This window comes from Cherax quadricarinatus, chromosome 43 (genome assembly GCF_038502225.1).
Source record: "Cherax quadricarinatus isolate ZL_2023a chromosome 43, ASM3850222v1, whole genome shotgun sequence".
In the NCBI taxonomy this organism is placed as follows: Eukaryota; Metazoa; Arthropoda; class Malacostraca; order Decapoda; family Parastacidae; genus Cherax; species Cherax quadricarinatus.
The window spans coordinates 26896772-26920287 of record NC_091334.1 but is presented as its reverse complement, the minus strand read 5'-3'; the positions used below and the strand labels follow the sequence as shown (position 1 = coordinate 26920287).

Here is a 23516-nt window from a genome sequence, read left to right as displayed (position 1 = left end):
TGAAGCAGCAGTGGCAGACAACATGAAGCAGCAGTGGCAGACAACATGAAGCAGCAGTGGCAGACAACATGAAGCAGCAGTTGCAGACAACATGAAACAGCAGTGGCAGACAACATGAAGCAGCAGTGGCAGACAACATGAAGCAGCAGTGGCAGACAACATGAAGCAGCAGTGGCAGACATCATGAGGTAGCAGTGGCAGACATCAGTGAGGTAGCAGTGGCAGACATGAAGCAGCAGTTGTAAACGTAATGAGGTAGCAATGGCAGACAACATGATATTAAGGAAATTATTGAAGTATTTCCTGCTGCCAGGAATTCCAATGGAACAAATTAATTCCATTTCAATTAATTTAAAAGAGGAAGATTGACTGCGAACGAGCAAATCCAGATGCAAGCAAGGTCATGAAACAGATTAAACTCGTAAGTAGAAGTTCCATTGTATTTGACACATGTACACTGGCTGGTAGGTGTGTGTAGAATACACAACAGCAACACTCCCATTCTCATGCAACACACTTTTTAACCCTTTCAGGGTTTCGGATGTACTAGTATGGCTTATGCACCAGGGTTTTTGACGTACTAGTACGCCTAAATTCTAGCACCCTCAAATCTAGTGAGAGAAAGCTGGTAGGCCTACATATGAAAGAATGGGTCTATGTGTGCAGTATAAAAAAAATCCTGCAGCACACAGTGTGTAATGAGAAAAAAAAACTTTGACTGTGTTTTTGGATTAAAATAGCAACTTTGCACTGTATTTTCGTATGGTATTTATTGTTGTATTCTAGTTTTCCTGGTCTCATTTTATAGAATGGAAGACATATTACAGAAATTGAGATGATTTTGACTGGTTTTGCAATGAAAAGTACCTTGAAATTGAGCTCAAATTAGCAGAAATGTTCGATTTTTACCAAAGATCAAAAGTAAACAAATCATGCTAAGCGTCCAATACACGTCAACTGGTGAGTCTAATATTCTTTCACAAGTGAGCTAATATTATTTATACCATTTCTACACTAATGCAGTAGTCTGTATAACAGTAAATTTTCTATTTTTTTTGTGAGAATAAAAATTCAAAGTGGAAAGCAAAAGAAATGTAAGAGGGGCGTGAGGACGTGACTAATGAACAGAAAAAATGTTATTTTAGTGCCAGGAATGTCTGTCTTGTTTATTCTGGACCCTATTTAGAAATTGGCATCTTTTGAAATTTGTGTGAAATTGGCAAAATTGCCAATTTCTGACCACTTTATTGGATAGTTGAAATCGGTAAATGGGTGATTTCTTGTTCTCATTCAATAGAAAAAAATGGAGTTCTAGCGAAATGGTTGTGATTTTTGTCGACTAGTACATTGGAATTGGCCGAAAATGGGGCTCAAAGTGGGCGAAATCGCCGATGTGTAAACATCGCCAAGACCGCAGACTTTGCAAGAACATAATTCAGTAAGTTTTCCATCAAATTTCATACTTTTGGTGTCATTATGATCAAAAAAAGATTCTCTATCATTTCATAAGATTTTTTTTTTTCAAAAAAATTTCAACACTGAGAACAAGTTCAGGAGAGGGCCTCTTGACCCTGAAAGGGTTAATATCTGTCCAGTTTTGACTCAAACATGTAATGACATGAGTTTGCTAAGCATTTACTCAATACAAACTCAGTGTGTACAAGTTGTCTTCATGTTAGTGCAGTAGAATAAATATATAGCTACAAGTAAAGGCATATGAAAGGAATAATTTTCTACATTACCTCCAGTAATACCATTGTGTACACATTTTCTCTGGTGTTGGACTAGAGACAACATAATTCTTGCCATCAACTGCCTGGGTGCCACATCTCGTATTTATGTCAATTTATTCTACTGTGGTTACATGTATTATGTTTATATGTTATGTAGTGTGTTTCTTATCCATTTTTGAAAAGATATCATAGATTAATGAAAATGTCTATAATACGGTATCTTCAAGACTAATAAGACACTCATAGTTATTTTAATATGTACCTGCACACCAGCACAGTCTGTAAGTTTATTTAGGTACAGGTACACATAAAATACTCAATAACTTTAAAACACCTGAAATTTTGGAAAGTTTCCAGACATAATGGAGAGACAGGGAGCACATGGAGGATGTAAACAGAGTGGTGCACAGTGACTGTATTAGTGAGTCAGGTGGGGGGGGGGGAGCCTTGTAACGAATTTTTGCCATAATCTGACATGTCCATATTAGCAAAATGCCGTAAGCCAAAGATCATAAAGTGTGGCCCTACTGTATGTATATGTATACATTAGCCATTTCCCACCAAGGCAGGATGACCTGAAAAAGAAGAACACTTTCATCACTTAACCCATCGCTGTCTTGCCAGAGGTGTGCCGATACTACAGATCAAAAACTGCAACATGTCTCGACCCCTCCTTCAGAACACAGGCACCATACTTCCCACCTCCAGGACTCAAGTCTGGCTAACCTGTTTCCCTGAATCCCTTCATGAATGTTACCTTGCTCACATTCCAACAGCACGTCGAGTCATAACCATTTGTCTCCACTCGCTCCTATCTAACATGCTCACGCATACCTGTTGGAAGTCTTAGGCTCCTCACACAAAACCTTTACCCCTCCCTCCCTCCAACCTTGTATATATATTCATTTTTAGTAACACAAATTTTCTTGGAAATGCACTTGAGGCCAGTGCAGGGCTCTTGACTCGTGGAATTGGTATCCACAGTTCAAGGTATCCACCTACTGTGGATACCTGGAACTGTGGAAGCCGAATCTACACATATGGAGGTTCTACTGTTTTTTTTTTTCTTGTTTTTTTTTTTTTTTGGTATGTTGGTTATGTGAATCAAAATGTTCTTTAAGATCTTTAATAGTGTACGTGTTTCGCCGTACACTGATGTGCAGACACTTGTGTGTGTGTGTGTGTGTGTGTGTGTGTGTGTGTGTGTGTGTGTGTGTGTGTGTGTGTGTGTACTCACCTAGTTGTACTCACCTAGTTGAGGTTGCGGGGGTCGAGTCCGAGCTCCTGGCCCCGCCTCTTCACTGATCGCTACTAGGTCACTCTCCCTGAGCCGTGAGCTTTATCATACCTCTGCTTAAAGCTATGTATGGATCCTGCCTCCACTACATCGCTTCCCAAACTATTCCACTTACTGACTACTCTGTGGCTGAAGAAATACTTCCTAACATCCCTGTGATTCATCTGTGTCTTCAGCTTCCAACTGTGTCCCCTTGTTACTGTGTCCAATCTCTGGAACATCCTGTCTTTGTCCACCTTGTCAATTCCTCTCAGTATTTTGTGTGTCATTATCATGTCCCCCCTATCTCTCCTGTCCTCCAGTGTCGTCAGGTTGATTTCCCTTAACCTCTCCTCATAGGACATACCTCTTAGCTCTGGGACTAGTCTTGTTGCAAACCTTTGCACTTTCTCTAGTTTCTTTACGTGCTTGGCTAGGTGTGGGTTCCAAACTGGTGCCGCATACTCCAATATGGGCCTAACGTACACGGTGTACAGGGTCCTGAATGATTCCTTATTAAGATGTTGGAATGCTGTTCTGAGGTTTGCTAGGCGCCCATATGCTGCAGCAGTTATTTGGTTGATGTGCGCTTCAGATGTGCCTGGTGTTATACTCACCCCAAGATCTTTTTCCTTGAGTGAGGTTTGTAGTCTCTGGCCCCCTAGACTGTACTCCGTCTGCGGTCTTCTTTGCCCTTCCCCAATCTTCATGACTTTGCACTTGGTGGGATTGAACTCCAGGAGCCAATTGCTGGACCAGGTCTGCAGCCTGTCCAGATCCCTTTGTAGTTCTGCCTGGTCTTCGATCGAGTGAATTCTTCTCATCAACTTCACGTCATCTGCAAACAGGGACACCTCAGAGTCTATTCCTTCCGTCATGTCGTTCACAAATACCAGAAACAGCACTGGTCCTAGGACTGACCCCTGTGGGACCCCGCTGGTCACAGGTGCCCACTCTGACACCTCGCCACGTACCATGACTCGCTGCTGTCTTCCTGACAAGTATTCCCTGATCCATTGTAGTGCCTTCCCTGTTATCCCTGCTTGGTCCTCCAGTTTTTGCACCAATCTCTTGTGTGGAACTGTGTGGAACTGTGTCAAACGCCTTCTTGCAGTCCAAGAAAATGCAATCCACCCACCCCTCTCTCTCTTGTCTTACTGCTGTCACCATGTCATAGAACTCCAGTAGGTTTGTGACACAGGATTTCCCGTCCCTGAAACCATGTTGGCTGCTGTTGATGAGATCGTTGCTTTCTAGGTGTTCCACCACTCTTCTCCTGATAATCTTCTCCATGATTTTGCATACTATACATGTCAGTGACACTGGTCTGTAGTTTAATGCTTCATGTCTGTCTCCTTTTTTAAAGATTGGGACTACATTTGCTGTCTTCCATGCCTCAGGCAATCTCCCTGTTTCGATAGATGTATTGAATATTGTTGTTAGGGGTACACATAGCGCCTCTGCTCCCTCTCTCAATACCCATGGGGAGATGTTACCTGGCCCCATTGCCTTTGAGGTATCTAGCTCACTCAGAAGCCTCTTCACTTCTTCCTCGGTTGTGTGCACTGTGTCCAGCACATGGTGGTGTGCCCCACCTCTCCGTCTTTCTGGAGCCCCTTCTGTCTCCTCTGTGAACACTTCTTTGAATCTCTTGTTGAGTTCCTCACATACTTCACGGTCATTTCTTGTTGTCTCTCCTCCTTCCTTCCTTAGCCTGATTACCTGGTCCTTGACTGTTGTTTTCCTCCTGATATGGCTGTACAACAGTTTCGGGTCAGATTTGGCTTTCGCTGCTATGTTGTTTTCATATTGTCTTTGGGCCTCCCTTCTTATCTGTGCATATTCGTTTCTGGCTCTACGACTGCTCTCCTTATTCTCCTGGGTCCTTTGCCTTCTATATTTCTTCCATTCCCTAGCACACTTGGTTTTTGCCTCCCTGCACCTTTGGGTAAACCATGGGCTCATCCTGGCTTTTTCATTATTCCTGTTACCCTTGGGTACAAACCTCTCCTCAGCCTCCTTGCATTTTGTTGCTACATATTCCATCATCTCATTAACTGGCTTCCCTGCCAGTTCTCTGTCCCACTGAACCCCGTTCAGGAAGTTCTTCATTCCTATGTATGTGTGTGTGTGTGTGTGTGTATTTCAAAATGTTGATCTTGATTTTCTGTTGCAGGTTGAGTGGGTTATACAGAGCGCTACACTGTTGCAGAGTTTGTTCAGCTGAGGACTATAGTGTTGCAGAGTGGGTACAGGAGAGCCCAGGTCAGTGCTCATCACACTAGGTGTGCCCACTTAGCACTACCCAACATACCCATTATCGGATCCGACGCCAAGATTGGCCTTCACACTATACAAGATCCACTCATCCCCAGGAGTTGTCACACGAAACACGACAGAGATACGCCTGGACAAGGCTCTTCACAGACATTATTAAAATGTGGAGGCGAAAAAAAGGATAAATAGCACGGAGAAGGAGGAAGAGGAGGAGGAGAAGGAGAGAGCAGCACAGGAGGAGTAAACAATGTGTGTGTTGATGTGAGAGAGATGACACAACATGTTAACATGACCAACCAGAACAAAGGTGATAAATCTCCAGAGGAGAAGAGAGAGAAGATGGACTTGGACGATGGTGTGAGGAAGGAGGATGAGGGTTGTGACGACCCCAGGGAAGATGGTTGTCCTGTTGAAGACACCAGGGACACTCACCAAGACGCATTGACAAAACAAGATGGAGATGACGAGGAAGAATCGAAGGCTAGAGGAACGATGGATGGCGAGGATAACTGTGGTGATGTAAATGATGGTAATAAGCAACATAATGAAGATGAACACATGGCAAATGGTGAGGAAATGCCGGCTGAACAACAGGAGGTAGAGGTTGGTGAGAATGACAAGCAAAGTAAAGATAGACATGACAAGAATGATGAGACAGCAGAACGTCCAGATGATTCTGAGGTTAAAGAATTAGAGGTACAGGTTAGTAAAGACGAGAGAAAAGACGACGTATTTGAGGAGAGAAGTGACAGTAACGATGGTAACGAGCATGATGAAGTGGAATATGATGATCATGAGAGACGTGACAGCGCCGAGACAAACGAACCGAAGAGCAACAGTTCGGAGAAAGAGGATAAGAGCGGCAGCAGCGGTGGTGAGAAGGATGGTGGGTCAGCACTTCTCAGCCTGCAGCAGATGGACGATGCCATGGCCAAGTGTGGCAGCAGTGTTATGTATCACAATCTGGTGACACAGGACCCCACCGTTGCCCAACTCCTTGCTCAGTCTGCTGCAAGTCCCATCCAGTGGCCCAAGGACCGAATGCTGCCAACTAGACACGAGCATCTGATGAATGCTGCTGCCGCTGCCGAGCAGAAACCTTGGCCACTCGGCATAGACTTCCAGAGTAGCGAGCACGATAGTAAAACTACCCTCCTAACTACCAGCAGTGCCTCATTATACACCAGCAACTGTGTCGATGCTGCTGCCTTGGACTCAGAGAGCAGGAAGAGACGCCAGCTAGAGGTGGCAGCAGAGGTGGAGCGACAGCGTTTGCAAGCCTTGTTGCATCCCAGTCTGCAACACACATTATCACTGAATAAGAGTTCTTCCAGTGCCGCTGCTGCTGCTGCTGCTGCTGCCGCCGCCGCCGCTGCTGCCGCCACTATGGGTCTCCCCCCAACCTTCTCTAGTGCCAGTCTTCGAGCACTCATGGAAGAAACAGATGACAGGAGCAAAAAACAGCAGCAGCAGCTGGCATCAGATTCACACACGTTACGGCAGCTACAGTCTCTGCCGGGAACGTTAGATTTAGCAGCCAAGTCAATGAACACAAGCATGGATATGTCTGCCAGTCTACTGTCCCCCTGGGGTCCATGTTGGCCACGGCTTGATGACCCTATGAGAATAATGGAGAAGAGACATCTCGGCGAATCTCCCTTAGATCCCAGGACTCAGGAAAAGAAGCGCAGAAAGCTCGATGAGATAGTTTTTGGTCTGACGACTAAGGGTAAGAGCCCCGAGGCTGCTACTTCCTCGCACAAGGACACAAATCCTCTCTCTCTCCTCCATGGCTCCTCCCTCACACTACTAAACTCCCGTGACAGAAGCCAGGTAACCAACACATTGACCGCACCCAAACTCTCATCTAGCATAAGCATCACCCCCAGTGTGTCGAAGCGACCCATTGACACGAGGGTGGAGGATGGAGGAGGCGGAGCCTCTTCCAAAACAGCAACTAACTCCAGCGAGAGAGAGGGCAAGCCTGGGTTAGTGAAGCATTCGGACCTACCCCCAGGTGTGACACTGCCGCCAGGCATCGAGCTCTACCGTCCCACTGATGCCAAGGTGGACAAGTGGCTGGAGCAACACCAGGGACTGCTGGCTGACTCGTCCAGATTGACCAAGGATCTTAAGCGACGGAAGATTGATTTCAACACAATGGACTGGAGTCAATTCTCTGGTGATGAGCATGTCACCGTCATTAACACTACCACCGGACACAGGGTATGTATACTCTGGTTTTTCATACATATTTAGGCATATATACATATGCTTATATGTATTTACATTATACTGTATATGCATGAGACCAATGTATATTAGAACACCTGTGTAGACATAATGCCCTCTATATGTTACTGCATATGTGTGTGCATACATATATATACACCTACCATCCAACTTATAACCTGCTCAACATACGTCCACTCGACTTATGACCGTGCATCTGGCAGCTGGGCTGGGCCAGCTGATGCACACCCCTGTACAATATTTGACGATACTCGTGGTGGCAATGCATCATGCAGGCAGCATCAGTTTGAGTAACCCTGCCTTATCAGCAGCATCATACTGTATTAACTGTACTAACTGGACAGTAAATTTCACCATGGCCCCTAAGATGAAGTCTGAATCTTGCACTGGAGATTGTGGCAAGAAAGGCTCTTACTCTCGAACTCTCTATTTGTTTTCACTGTTGCACATAAACCTGTCTGTATCTGTCTGCCTGTATATCTGTGTCTGTCTGTATCTCTGTGTGTCTGTTTGCCTTTCTGTCTACCTGTGTGTCTGTCTACCTGTGTGTCTTTCTGTCTACCTGTGTGTGTATCCTGTCTACCTGTGTGTCTGTCTTTACGTCTACCTGTGTGTCTGTCTTTACGTCTACCTGTGTGTCTTTCTACCTGTGTCTGTCTTTACATCTACCTGTGTGTCTGTCTTTCTGTCTACCTGTGTGTCTCTGTCTACCAGTGTCTGTCTTTCTGTCTGTTTGTCTCAGAGCCACTCATTAAGAGTGTAATTGGTCTTGAAGATGCCATATTAATAATGATAATAACACAATAATAATCACTGAGGCGCATTAAATGTTTATAAAACATTAATATAGACATTTTGCTTAATCCAAATATGAGATGTTTTTCTGGTCGGCTTGACAGAGTGAACAGAAACCATTCGTGTCCGGGCTGGTAACAACTACAACAACGTTTGTTTACATAACTCGGGGACCTTCTACACTCTCATTCTCTCTCTTGTTTATTCATTTAATATTATTTACTCACCTCTCACTCTACATTAAGACTACAGATATTTTAAGGTAAGTAATAAGTTGTCACAATTATTATATTATGGTTTAATAATAGTGATGGAGTGAATGATGGTGAAAGTTTTTCTTTTTCGGGCCACCCTGCCTTGGTGGGAATCGGCCAGTGTGTTAATAAAAAAAATATTATTAATATTCATACATATGTATTATTGTAATAATAATACATAATAATTATTAATATTATTATTAATTTAGGGCACTGGAGCACAGATCCACTGTATAGTGCTTTGTCTGGATATTTTGGGTTATCCTAGGTAATTTATACTATATATGATAACTTTACTTACGTGTACCTGTGAGAGAGAGAGAGAGAGAGAGAGAGAGAGAAAGCCACATTCAGTCAGCCAGTCAGCCAACCACTCACCCACCCGGCCAGCCAGTCAGCCAACCACTCACCCACCCGGCCAGCCAGCCAGCCAGCCAGCCAGCCGGGTACGTATGACATGTTCCAGAGTTGTTTCTCTTTACTTAGGGTACAGGTTATACAACATCCTGGCAGGATGACACCACCAGTGGTATTCTCCCATTCCACTGTGTCGACAATATATAAAGATAACAGTAACGTATGATACTGTATGTGATGTAAAATTTATAATACAGTTCACTACCATGTATACATTATATACAGTACATAAATAATTAAAATATAACAATAAAAGTAAATTATGGTAAGAATGAAATAATGATTGTACATTACATTACAGTATTATGTAGGTAGTTTATATAGGAAACGTATGACATTATGCCCTACCCAGTATGTCAGCAATTTTCTAAGGTTCGACTTACGTCCATTTTGACTTATGACCGGTTGGTCGGAACCAAGCTTGGTTGTAAGTCAGATGGTACCTGCCTACCATCTGACTTACGACCTGCTCGACATACGACCACTCGATTTACGACCATGTTTTTTATGCAAATGTTCTGGGAAATAAACAAGTGTTTGTGTTATATACAGTGTGTTATACACTGTGTTTTACACAGTGTTTGTGTTATACACAGTGTTTGTGTTATTCACAGTGTTTGTTATACACAGTGTTTGTGTTATACACAGTGTTTGTGTTATACACAGTGTTTGTGTTATACACAGTGTGTTATACACAGTGTTTGTGTTATACACAGTATTTGTGTTATACAGTGTTTGTGTTATACACAGTGTTTGTGTTATACACAGTGTTTGTGTTATACACAGTATTTGTGTTATACAGTGTTTGTGTTTTACACAGTATTTGTGTTATACACAGTGTTTTTGTTATACACAGTGTGTTATACACAGTGTTTGTGTTATACACAGTGTTTGTGTTATACACAGTGTTTGTGTTATTCACAGTGTTTGTGTTATACACAGTGTTTGTGTTATACACAGTGTGTTATACACAGTGTTTGTGTTATACACAGTGTGTTATACACAGTGTGTTATACACAGTGTTTGTGTTATACACAGTGTGTTATACACAGTGTGTTATACACAGTGTTTGTGTTATACACAGTGTTTGTGTTATACACAGTGTTTGTGTTATACACAGTGTGTTATACACAGTGTTTGTGTTATACACAGTGTTTGTGTTATACACAGTGTGTTATACACAGTGTGTTATACACAGTGTATTATACACAGTGTTTGTGTTATACACAGTGTGTTATACACAGTGTGTTATACACAGTGTTTGTGTTATACACTGTGTTATACACAGTGTGTTATACACAGTGTTTGTGTTATACACAGTGTTTGTGTTATACACTGTTTGTGTTATACACAGTGTGTTATACACAGTGTTTGTGTTATACACAGTGTGTTTTACACAGTGTGTTATACACAGTGTGTTATACACAGTGTGTTATACACAGTGTTTGTGTTATACACAGTGTGTTATACACAGTGTGTTATACACAGTGTTTGTGTTATACACAGTGTTTGTGTTATACAATGTTTGTGTTATACACAGTGTGTTATACACAGTGTTTGTGTTATACACAGTGTGTTATACACAGTGTTTGTGTTATACACAGTGTTTGTGTTATACACAGTGTTATAATTTTGCACCAAAAGAACCTTAGAGAACTTACCTAACCTTATTATAATAAGTGCAATTTAATTTATCCTAATCCAACTAAATATATTTTAGATAAATTTACAATAATTTAATAATAAACAAACACAATGAAATATATTTTTTCATTAGGTTCAGGATGATTTTTGCAAAATTATTGCATGCCCAAATTTTCACTTGCCTTATTCGGCAAGAAGAGCATTGCTGTTTAAGCCAAAATTGCAAGTTTTACCTATTCAGCATTACACACACATATATATATATACACCTACCATCCGACTTATGACCGAGTTCGGTTCCGAGAAACCGGTCGTAAGTCGAAATGGACGTAAGTCGAATTTTACTACTGAATATCAACATCACATTTTTGTAATGACTTTATTTTATTGTTTTATTTTGATATTTCATGTTTTACTTTACTTTTTATGCTGTTAGTACTGTATTTCATACTGTAAGGTTTAGGATAAACACTGTACAACACAAATAGCTGTTTATTTCCCAGAAATTTGGCAAAAAAAACACGGTCGTAAGTCGAGTGGTCGTAAGTCGGGCAGGTCGTAAGTCGGATGGTAGGTGTATATACAGCCTCTCCTCACTTAACGGTGTACGTACTTGTTTACCCTCGCCTCAGAATATATTAGAGTATGTTAGAGCTGATTTCCTCTGTTTTGTTTATTTCAATATACAGTGGTACCCTGAGTTTCGAACAGCTCCCAACTCGACCAATTTAAGTGTATTATTGTAAGTGTATTGTGTAAGTGTATTATTGTAAGTGCTTTTGTAAGTATTTTTGGGAGTCTGAAACAGACTAATCTAATTTTCTTTATTCCTGATGGAAACAAATTCATTCAGTAACGGCACTGGAACAGTCTTCTGGAACAAAGAAAGTTTGAAACTCAGGGTACCACTGTACAGTACACTACTGTATAAACATTTAAAAATATACCAGAAATGTTATAAATGATGCAAAGGTGACATTAAAACAATATCAAAGATGGTTGACACAAACTCACTACCATTATAGTATGCTCCTCACTTAGTGACAAATTTGTTTTACAACGCGGTCTTAGGAATGGAACTCCATCGTTAAGTGAGGAGAGGCTGTATATAGCAATGCACCATGTAGAAACAAGCGGGTATATACAGAGAAACACTGCAGTCAGTAGGACTCGATACTGCTACTGCGGACGATCAAGATTCCCAGGCGCTCTTATGCACTCAGCCACAAATGCCACATAACAGTTTCGAGTCCTGCTGACTGTGATCTTTCTCTGTATATACCCGCTTGTTTCTGCGTGGTGCATTGATATAAAAATAGCTTGAGAGGTCAGAACATACAGGAAGAGATTGAAATAGCTTGAATCCATGCTTGAGGCTCACTGACGTGCCCGGGCTGGGAAAGAAACATGGCTTGTGAACCAGGCTGCCCAGTCTATGTGGCATTTGTGTGGCCGAGTGGACTAGAGCGCTGCCAGGGAATCTTGACTGTCCCCAGTAGCAGTATCAAGTCCTGCTGACTGCGGTATATATGTATTCAGTGGACCCCCGGTTTACGATATCATTTCATTCCAGAAGTATGTTCAGGTGCCAGTACTGATCGAATTTGTTCCCATAAGGAATATTGTGGAGGAGGGGTGTTAATGTTGCAGTTTAAAAACTGTAGTGTAAAGCACCCTTCTGGCAAGACAGTGATGGAGTGAATGATGGTGAAAGTTTTCCTTTTTCGGGCCACCCTGCCTTGGTGGGAATCGGCCAGTGTGATAAAAAAAAAAAAAAAAAGGAATATTGTGAATTAGATTAGTCCATTTCAGACCCCCAAACATACACATACAAATGCACTTACATAAATACACTTACATAATTGGTCGCATTGGGAGCTGATCGTAAACCGGGGGTCCATTGTGTATATATATGTGTGTGTGTGTGTGTGTGTGTACCTTGAAATTGTGCTCACAGTAGCGAAAATGTTCTATTCTTTAGCGAAGCTCAAGAGTAAACAAGTGACGTCACCGTCCAATACCTGTCCGCCTGCCAGTCTAAATTCCAGTACGGAGTCAAGAATAGGAAGAGCCAGTTGTGAGTGTGGGGGAAGTTCGTGAGGCAGTAGGTAAAATGAAAGGGGGTAAGGCAGCCGGGATTGAAGGGATAAAGATAGAAATGTTAAAAGCAGGTGGGGATATAGTTTTGGAGTGGTTGGTGCAATTATTTAATAAATGTATGGAAGAGGGTAAGGTACCTAGGGATTGGCAGAGAGCATGCATAGTTCCTTTGTATAAAGGCAAAGGGGACAAAAGAGAGTGCAAAAATTATAGGGGGATAAGTCTGTTGAGTATACCTGGTAAAGTGTATGGTAGAGTTATTATTGAAAGAATTAAAAGTAAGACTGAGAATAGGATAGCAGATGAACAAGGAGGCTTTAGGAAAGGCAGGGGGTGTGTGGACCAGGTGTTTACAGTGAAACATATAAGTGAACAGTATTTAGATAAGGCTAAAGAGGTCTTTGTGGCATTTATGGATTTGGAAAAGGCATATGACAGGGTGGATAGGGGGGCAATGTGGCAGATGTTGCAGGTGTATGGTGTAGGAGGTAGGTTACTGAAAGCAGTGAAGAGTTTTTACGAGGATAGTGAGGCTCAAGTTAGAGTACATAGGAAAGAGGGAAATTATTTCCCAGTAAAAGTAGGCCTTAGACAGGGATGTGTGATGTCACCGTGGTTGTTTAATATATTTATAGATGGGGTTGTAAGAGAAGTAAATGCGAGGGTCTTGACAAGAGGCGTGGAGTTAAAAGATAAGGAATCACACATAAAGTGGGAGTTGTCACAGTTGCTCTTTGCTGATGACACTGTGCTCTTGGGAGATTCTGAAGAGAAGTTGCAGAGATTGGTGGATGAATTTGGTAGGGTGTGCAAAAGAAGAAAATTAAAAGTGAATACAGGAAAGAGTAAGGTTATGAGGATAACAAAAATATTAGGTGATGAAAGATTGGATATCAGATTGGTGGGAGAGAGTATGGAGGAGGTGAATGTATTCAGATATTTGGGAGTGGACGTGTCAGCGGATGGGTCTATGAAGGATGAGGTGAATCATAGAATTGATGAGGGGAAAAGGGTGAGTGGTGCACTTAGGAGTCTGTGGAGACAAAGAACTTTGTCCTTGGAGGCAAAGAGGGGAATGTATGAGAGTATAGTTTTACCAACACTCTTATATGGGTGTGAAGCATGGGTGATGAATGTTGCAGCGAGGAGAAGGCTGGAGGCAGTGGAGATGTCATGTCTGAGGGCAATGTGTGGTGTGAATATAATGCAGAGAATTCGTAGTTTGGAAGTTAGGAGGAGGTGCGGGATTACCAAAACTGTTGTCCAGAGGGCTGAGGAAGGGTTGTTGAGGTGGTTCGGACATGTAGAGAGAATGGAGCGAAACAGAATGACTTCAAGAGTGTATCAGTCTGTAGTGGAAGGAAGGCGGGGTAGGGGTCGGCCTAGGAAAGGTTGGAGGGAGGGGGTAAAGGAGGTTTTGTGTGCGAGGGGCTTGGACTTCCAGCAGGCGTGCGTGAGCGTGTTTGATAGGAGTGAATGGAGACGAATGGTTTTTAATACTTGACGTGCTGTTGGAGTGTGAGCAAAGTAACATTTATGAAGGGGTTCAGGGAAACCGGCAGGCCGGACTTGAGTCCTGGAGATGGGAAGTACAGTGCCTGCACTCTGAAGGAGGGGTGTTAATGTTGCAGTTTAAAAACTGTAGTGTAAAGCACCCTTCTGGCAAGACAGTGATGGAGTGAATGATGGTGAAAGTTTTTCTTTTTCGGGCCACCCTGCCTTGGTGGGAATCGGCCAGTGTGATAATAAAAAAAAAATAAAAAGTCAAGAATAGATTGACATTATTTATACAATTATTACAATAATGCAGTAGTCTGCATAACAGTAAATCTTCTATTTTTTGTGTGAATAAAAATTCCAAATGGTAAGCAAGAGTAATATAAGAGGGGCCTGTAGCCATGACTAATGAACAGAGAAAATGTTATTTTAGTGCCAGGAATGTCTGTATTGTTTATTCTGGACCCTATTTTGAAATTGGCATCTGTTGAAATTTGTGTGAAATCGGCCAAATTGCCAATTTCTGACCACTTTATTGGGTAGTTGAAATAAGTGAATGGGCGGTTTCTTGTACTCAGTTAAGATAAGATAAGATAAGATTTCGTTTGGATTTTTAACCCCGGAGGGTTAGCCACCCAGGATAACCCAAGAAAGTCAGTGCGTCATCGAGGACTGTCTAACTTATTTCCATTGGAGTCCTCAATCTTGTCCCCCAGGATGTGACCCACACCAGTCGACTAACACCCAGGTACCTATTTGCTGCTAGGTGAACAGGACAATAGTGTAAGGAAACGTGTTGAAATGTTTCCACCCGCCGGGAATAGAACCTGGGCCCTCCATGTGTGAAGCGGGAGCTTTAGCCACCAGGCCACCGGGCCACCAGACTAGAAGTAAATAAGTTTATTTAGGTATACACAAATACAGTTACATAGTTTATCATACATAGCAGTGTATGTATAGAGAACCTAGGATAACCCAGAAAAGTCAGACAAAGTGACTTATTTCCAGTACCTGGCTTGGGCTTGCCATATATGATTTTTGGTAAATATTTTTTTTTCTCGGTTGTTTGTTGGGCTATCTCATTGAAACTTGGGCAATGCATGATGGAAAGATGCTTCTTAATGTACAACAAAAATAAAAAAGATGGACGATAAATAAGGGAGTTCACTTCTCAGCCATTAGCCGCCTCTTTGCAGTATATTTTCATATGGTTTTTTGGTTGTATTCTCATTTTTTGGACTCATTTGATAGAATGGAAGATATATTAGAGAAATAGACATGATTTTGATCGCTTTCATAACGAAAAGTACCTTGAAATTGAGCTCAAAGTAGCGGAAATGTTCGATTTTTGCTGATGTTGAATGAACTGTGTAAGTCAAGTTGGTTAATTTTATTAAGTGTATTGTAACCTAACCACTCTGTAATTCAGCAAACTCAGTAATCCAGCACACTACAGGTCCCAATGATGCCGGATTTGTGATGGAGGACCTGTACTGTATATAATGTATATACTCTATACACTCACTGTATTAAACACAATAACTGCACTAAAGTTATTATTGTAATATTGTTTACCACTATTGTTTACTACAATAAACATTCAGATTTATTTCTTCACTAGTAGTACATTAAAATTATATTTTCACAATGATGGGTTGCAGGAGCCTCTGTCATGCCTTGGTATTATGGGCGGACTTAATTTAATGTCTTACTGACTACTTATAACTAAAGAAATTATCATAGTTGTACAGTAGTTCTATTAATAATAAGTGAATCTAATTTACACAAACAAAATGATATATTCATGTATTCAAAAATGTTTTTTATGAAATATGATTCAGGAGTAGTTTACAGTAGTTGACAGTAGTTGACAGTAGTTGACAGTAGTTGACAGTAGTTGACAGTAGTTGACAGTAGTTGACAGTAGTTGACAGTAGTTGACAGTAGTTTACAGTAGTTGACAGTAGTTGACAGTAGTTGACAGTAGTTGACAGTAGTTGACAGTAGTTGACAGTAGTTGACAGTAGTTTACAGTAGTTTACAGTAGTTTACAGTAGTTGACAGTAGTTGACAGTAGTTGACAGTAGTTGACAGTAGTTTACAGTAGTTTACAGTAGTTTACAGTAGTTGACAGTAGTTGACAGTAGTTGACAGTAGTTGACAGTAGTTTACAGTAGTTTACAGTAGTTGACAGTAGTTGACAGTAGTTGACAGTAGTTGACAGTAGTTGACAGTAGTTGACAGTAGTTGACAGTAGTTGACAGTAGTTGACAGTAGTTGACAGTAGTTTACAGTAGTTGACAGTAGTTGACAGTAGTTGACAGTAGTTTACAGTAGTTTACAGTAGTTGACAGTAGTTTACAGTAGTTTACAGTAGTTGACAGTAGTTTACAGTAGTTGACAGTAGTTGACAGTAGTTGACAGTAGTTGACAGTAGTTTACAGTAGTTGACAGTAGTTGACAGTAGTTGACAGTAGTTGACAGTAGTTTACAGTAGTTTACAGTAGTTGACAGTAGTTTACAGTAGTTTACAGTAGTTGACAGTAGTTTACAGTAGTTGACAGTAGTTGACAGTAGTTGACAGTAGTTGACAGTAGTTTACAGTAGTTGACAGTAGTTGACAGTAGTTGACAGTAGTTGACAGTAGTTGACAGTAGTTGACAGTAGTTGACAGTAGTTGACAGTAGTTGACAGTAGTTGACAGTAGTTTACAGTAGTTTACAGTAGTTTACAGTAGTTGACAGTAGTTGACAGTAGTTGACAGTAGTTGACAGTAGTTGACAGTAGTTTACAGTAGTTGACAGTAGTTGACAGTAGTTTACAGTAGTTGACAGTAGTTTACAGTAGTTTACAGTAGTTGACAGTAGTTGACAGTAGTTGACAGTAGTTGACAGTAGTTTACAGTAGTTGACAGTAGTTTACAGTAGTTGACAGTAGTTTACAGTAGTTTACAGTAGTTGACAGTAGTTGACAGTAGTTGACAGTAGTTGACAGTAGTTTACAGTAGTTGACAGTAGTTTACAGTAGTTGACAGTAGTTTACAGTAGTTGACAGTAGTTGACAGTAGTTGACAGTAGTTGACAGTAGTTGACAGTAGTTGACAGTAGTTGACAGTAGTTTACAGTAGTTTACAGTAGTTGACAGTAGTTTACAGTAGTTTACAGTAGTTGACAGTAGTTGACAGTAGTTTACAGTAGTTTACAGTAGTTGACAGTAGTTTACAGTAGTTGACAGTAGTTGACAGTAGTTTACAGTAGTTGACAGTAGTTTACAGTAGTTGACAGTAGTTTACAGTAGTTTACAGTAGTTGACAGTAGTTTACAGTAGTTGACAGTAGTTGACAGTAGTTGACAGTAGTTTACAGTAGTTTACAGTAGTTTACAGTAGTTGACAGTAGTTTACAGTAGTTTACAGTAGTTGACAGTAGTTGACAGTAGTTGACAGTAGTTGACAGTAGTTGACAGTAGTTGACAGTAGTTGACAGTAGTTTACAGTAGTTGACAGTAGTTGACAGTAGTTGACAGTAGTTGACAGTAGTTTACAGTAGTTGACAGTAGTTGACAGTAGTTGACAGTAGTTGACAGTAGTTGAGAGTTTACAGTAGTTGACAGTAGTTGACAGTAGTTTACAGTAGTTTACAGTAGTTGACAGTAGTTTACAGTAGTTTACAGTAGTTTACAGTAGTTTACAGTAGTTGACAGTAGTTTACAGTAGTTTACAGTAGTTGACAGTAGTTTACAGTAGTTTACAGTAGTTGACAGTAGTTTACAGTAGTTGACAGTAGTTTACAGTAGTTTACAGTAGTTGACAGTAGTTTACAGTAGTTTACAGTAGTTTACAGTAGTTTACAGTAGTTTACAGTAGTTGACAGTAGTTTACAGTAGTTGACAGTAGTTGACAGTAGTTGACAGTAGTTTACAGTAGTTTACAGTAGTTGACAGTAGTTGACAGTAGTTGACAGTAGTTGAGAGTAGTTTACAGTAGTTGACAGTAGTTGACAGTAGTTTACAGTAGTTTACAGTAGTTGACAGTAGTTTACAGTAGTTTACAGTAGTTTACAGTAGTTTACAGTAGTTGACAGTAGTTTACAGTAGTTTACAGTAGTTGACAGTAGTTTACAGTAGTTTACAGTAGTTGACAGTAGTTTACAGTAGTTGACAGTAGTTTACAGTAGTTTACAGTAGTTGACAGTAGTTTACAGTAGTTTACAGTAGTTTACAGTAGTTTACAGTAGTTGACAGTAGTTTACAGTAGTTGACAGTAGTTGACAGTAGTTGACAGTAGTTTACAGTAGTTTACAGTAGTTGACAGTAGTTGACAGTAGTTGACAGTAGTTTACAGTAGTTGACAGTAGTTGACAGTAGTTGACAGTAGTTTACAGTAGTTGACAGTAGTTGACAGTTGACAGTAGTTTACAGTAGTTGACAGTAGTTGACAGTAGTTGACAGTAGTTGACAGTAGTTGACAGTAGTTGACAGTAGTTGACAGTAGTTGACAGTAGTTGACAGTAGTTGACAGTAGTTGACAGTAGTTTACAGTAGTTTACAGTAGTTTACAGTAGTTTACAGTAGTTTACAGTAGTTGACAGTAGTTGACAGTAGTTGACAGTAGTTTACAGTAGTTTACAGTAGTTGACAGTAGTTGACAGTAGTTGACAGTAGTTTACAGTAGTTGACAGTAGTTGACAGTAGTTGACAGTAGTTGACAGTAGTTTACAGTAGTTGACAGTAGTTGACAGTAGTTTACAGTAGTTTAGAGACTGCTACAATTTGGTGAAGGGTAATACTGATTTTGGTAGGTGTGTATACTTCTATGTGGTAATTTGTCAATATATGAGCTTGGTTGTCTAGTCATCAAGTTTTAAGATTTAGGTAATTGGTAAATTTATTGGTAGTGTTAGATATTGAGTATTGAGTATTTAGTCTAGGGTGATTAGGTGGCTTTTGAGAAGAGTCTTAAATTGATTTTCAGACCAGGTTACTTTGATATTTTCTGGTAATGAACTCCAAATTCTGGAGCATAGAGTTCTTACAGTGTGATATGGACACGGGGTACATGAAGAAGAAATCTGTCTTGTGTTATGGTCGTGTGTCCTGTTAAGGTTGGTGAGGAAAAGTTTGATTGGAGGGTTTATGTTTGCATGTATTGTTCTATGTATGTAGTAGGCACATGAATAAGTATGGATGTTCTTAATGGTGAGCAGATTTAGACTTTTGAATATTGGTGGAGTATGCTGTCTGCAGTGGGAATTTGTTATCATTCTGACTGCTGCCTTTTGCTGGGTTATTAGTGGGCTTAGGTGATTTAATGTTGTTGATCCCCATGCACAAATTCCATATGTGAGATAAGGGTAGATGAGTGAATGATACAGCACAAATGTTGTATAATACTAATGTTCTATTATATATTTACATATGTACAGTCACTGGACATGTTTCTAGAACTGCTGCAGCCTGTTAGGGTGAATGGTTATCAACAATGTGACATCTCGTTTGTCATGCCACTGTAATGCTATGATGTCATTGGCAGTAAACACCTGCACCTCACCAGCACGAGTGCCTGTGTTGAACCTGGGCATAGTTTACAATTAGAACGCACTGTGCCACACACATCTGTCATGTTCATTCACAAGAAATCACTGAGTAAAGGGCTTGTGTACCAGTTATCAGTATATAATGTATGCCTCTTAGCAAGATAAAGTGCCATCATGCTTCTCACTACATCACCTGAAATACCCAATAACATCCTGATATCTTTCAATGTTTTACTTCCTGTGTATACAATAATATCCAATACCAGGCCACTGTCACAGTCACAGAGTACAAACAGTTTTATACCAAAGTGTTTCCTCTTGCTCGGTATATACTACTTGAATGACAGTCTACCTTTGAACGAAATCAAACATTCGTCAATTACAAGATTCTTGAATGGATAAAAGTACATGTTGAACTTTTGTTTCAGATACATAAAAGCATTTCTAATCTTGTAAAACCTGTCACTTCTGTCAGGCCTGGTTTTGTCAGAGAAGTGCAACATACATAGCAGTAAGATAAACTTGTTCTCTGGGATGATTTCACTGAAGACTGGGGTACAAATTAGTTGATCTGTGGACTAGTATGCTTTTATATTATGCTTATAGACATGAGGTATAAGCATTATTGTTGCAAAAAGCAAATACATTTCAGCCACAGTTGTCTCTTTCCACCGGTGTAGTCTTGACTGTGGTGATATGATCATATTTGCCATGGTGTACTCAAAATACTTGTTACTTTCCCTGACAACATTTTCCATCAAGGGCTGGTCAAAGAATAGTTCAAAGAATTCCGGTTCATTTGCAGTGTTTCCAAGGGAACAAGTTCATAGGATTCCACTTTGAGAGTCATCAAACTGGTGGGACTTGGGAACAAAATTGGAATTTTGCTGCCAATCCCTGATGCAGTTTGCTGGTAGATACTGGACATCATAGGCTGGTTGTGGTTGTAGTTGTAGTTGTGGCGGGGTGGTGGCTGACACTCCGCTTTGTCCTTGAGCTGAGGAGTCAGTGGCGTGGGTCCCAGCCTGGGCTGGGACCCACATTACTATCACCATCATTACTGAAGTCTGAAGCCTGGCCACGTGAAAATATTAGTTTTCTCTTGCGATGAGGTACAACTGAATGTGACTGAGATGTGCCCACACTAGAGGTAGAAGGTTGAGGACCGTCAGGATTTTCTGCACTATTTTCGATATCCTGGTCATTTCTGTCGGTCACTAATTGATCAAAGCCATAGAATTCTTCTTCATTTCCACTTCCATCAGCGTCAGAACTATCAGTTACGAAGAGGAGAGTCCCAGTTCGCCTTGGAGTGAGAGCTGCCTTGCAGTGAGGCATGGTGAACAAAGGTAACTGAGGGGGCATTCCCACAATGCCATACGGGCGCCTAGAATTTTTGTTTACGGCGCGCACACATCATGCAGACCCTTTCTCACAGATGTAAGCCTACCAGCCTTCTCACGCTAAATTTGACACCGCTAGAATTTTGGTGTAGATCTACGATTTGGACCCTCAGCGTATAGCCGTAGAGTTCCATTCCTAAGACCACATCGGTAAACAAATTATCTATAAAACCTAATTCTCATTTTTATTTTGTTACTGTGACAGCAATAAATTTTCAAAGTTGTTCAAACATTACCTTATATTTTATACTCTTATTAGACACTTCAAAATCACCAACTTGTTTGCCTGAAAAGGTATAAAATTTTACTTTTTTATTTTGTTTATATTTTTACCCATCTTTTACTGTCCTCTGTTAGTATAGAAATACAGTGGACCCCCGGTTAATGATATTTTTTTACTCCAGAAGTATGTTCAGGTGCCAGTACTGACCGAATTTGTTCCCAAAAGGAATATTGTGAAGTAGATTAGTCCATTTCAGACCCCCAAACATACACGTACAAACGCACTTACATAAATACACTTACATAATTGGTCGCATTCGGAGGTAATCGTTATGCGGGGGTCCACTGTATACTGTATATTTTACTGTCTATCATGTGCAGTCTATAATAGTGCAATAACAATCCAAAGTTAGGTACTGTTAATTATAACCTTATTTTTTCCTGTGTACTGTATACAGTCTATAATAGCATTAGTGCACTAACACTTAGGTGCTATTGATATATCTAGTCTTAATTGTTCATTATATTTCATTAGTACTGTATCGCTATATGTTTATTAGTATGTACAATCTACTGGAACAGTATACACTTGCACCATTATTGTTCAGTCACCCCCTTATTACAGACATTAACCCTTTCAGGGTCCAGAGGCCAAACCTCAGAGTCACAGCCAGAGTCCAAGAATTTTTGTAAAACAAACAAAATTTTTTTCTTACAGAATTAAAGATAATGTTTTTCTATAGGTAATAAAACAAAAAAAAAATTCTGATCAGCACTTTCCAAGATTTAGAGATGTAAAGTTGACTCTCAATGACCAGGTGGTGGCAACATCCGTGACTTCCATAAAGTCGCATTTTTTTATTTTACTGTTTTGTTCCTTTTTTTCTTTTCTAATTTAGTTTTTTCCAGTAATGTTTGTGGCCTGTGAGACCGATATAATGTATAATGCATACATATACACTCCTTGTTTTCAGCATAATAACTGCACTAATATTTTCGTCTTTATTTTGTTCACAATAATTGTTTACAACAAAAAACATGTAAAAATGTTGTATATTAGTAATGTTCTATTATACAGTGGACCCCCGGTTAACGAACTTTTTTCATTCCAGTAGTATGTTCAGGTGCCAGTACTGACCGAATTTTTTCCCATAAGGAATATTGTGAAGTAGATTAGTCCATTTCAGACCCCCAAACATACACGTACAAACGCACTTACATAAATACACTTACATAATTGGTCGCATTTGGAGGTGATCGTTAAGCGGGGGTCCACTGTATATTTACACATGTACAGTCACTGGACATGTTGCTAGAATGCTGCAGTCTGTGAAAGTCTTTGAAACAAGGTGTCATACACAGTGGTGTCTTACTCATCTGTGGACCAGTATGATTTTATATTATGCCTATAGACATGAGGCATCAGCATTATTGTTGAAAAAAACAAATACATTCAGCCACAGTCGTCTCTTTCCATGGTGGATGATGCGCTTTGTCCTGGAACTGCTGAGTCAACACTGTCACTCAACAGCTTGGGTCCCAGACTCACTCCCAGTCTGGGCTGGTGCCACATACTGTACGCTTGCATGCTGTGTGCCTGTGGTCTATCCATCCCCATTGTAGCCACATCATTGTCACTTTCACTGTCTATTCCAGGTGTAGAGCCACAGGATGTACTCAGTTCCCTTGGAATTGCATATGGTATAGGGTACCATATGGTACATTGTACTATGTAGCACAGATGCAGGGACTCCAATGGAAATTAATCACTCTGACTTTTATGAGTTATCCTAGGATATTTACACATATGCTGCTGTGTATGATAATCTGTATAACTGTATTTGTGTATACCTGAATAAACTTATTCAAATGCATGTGGTGTCATAAGTAAGTTTATTCAGGTATACACAAATGCACAACAATGTACAGGTCTCCCTCAACATACGCGTTTTCCACTTTCGCAGTCTTCAAACATTCGCAAATTCCCAGCCGCCCAATCATATTTAAAATATGTCATTATGTATGTTAGGAATTGTGGGAATGGCAGAGTTTGTTTGGAGATAGGACAAGATAGTCCTTCAATATGACACTAATACCAAGTCTATGGCT

General features: G+C 40.4%; 1 protein-coding gene across 2 annotated transcripts in view; it reads left to right on the top strand.

Moving 5' to 3' along the window:
• The window catches only part of LOC128694182 (uncharacterized), a 68495-nt gene that overhangs the window by 10281 nt on the left and 34698 nt on the right, over window positions 1-23516 (top strand). For both annotated transcript variants that reach the window (XM_053784161.2, XM_053784162.2), the window contains exon 2: window positions 5186-7512. In XM_053784161.2, coding sequence (XP_053640136.2) covers window positions 5557-7512 — 1956 coding nt within the window. In that variant the 5' untranslated portion in view covers window positions 5186-5556. The remainder of the gene's footprint in view (window positions 1-5185; window positions 7513-23516) is intronic.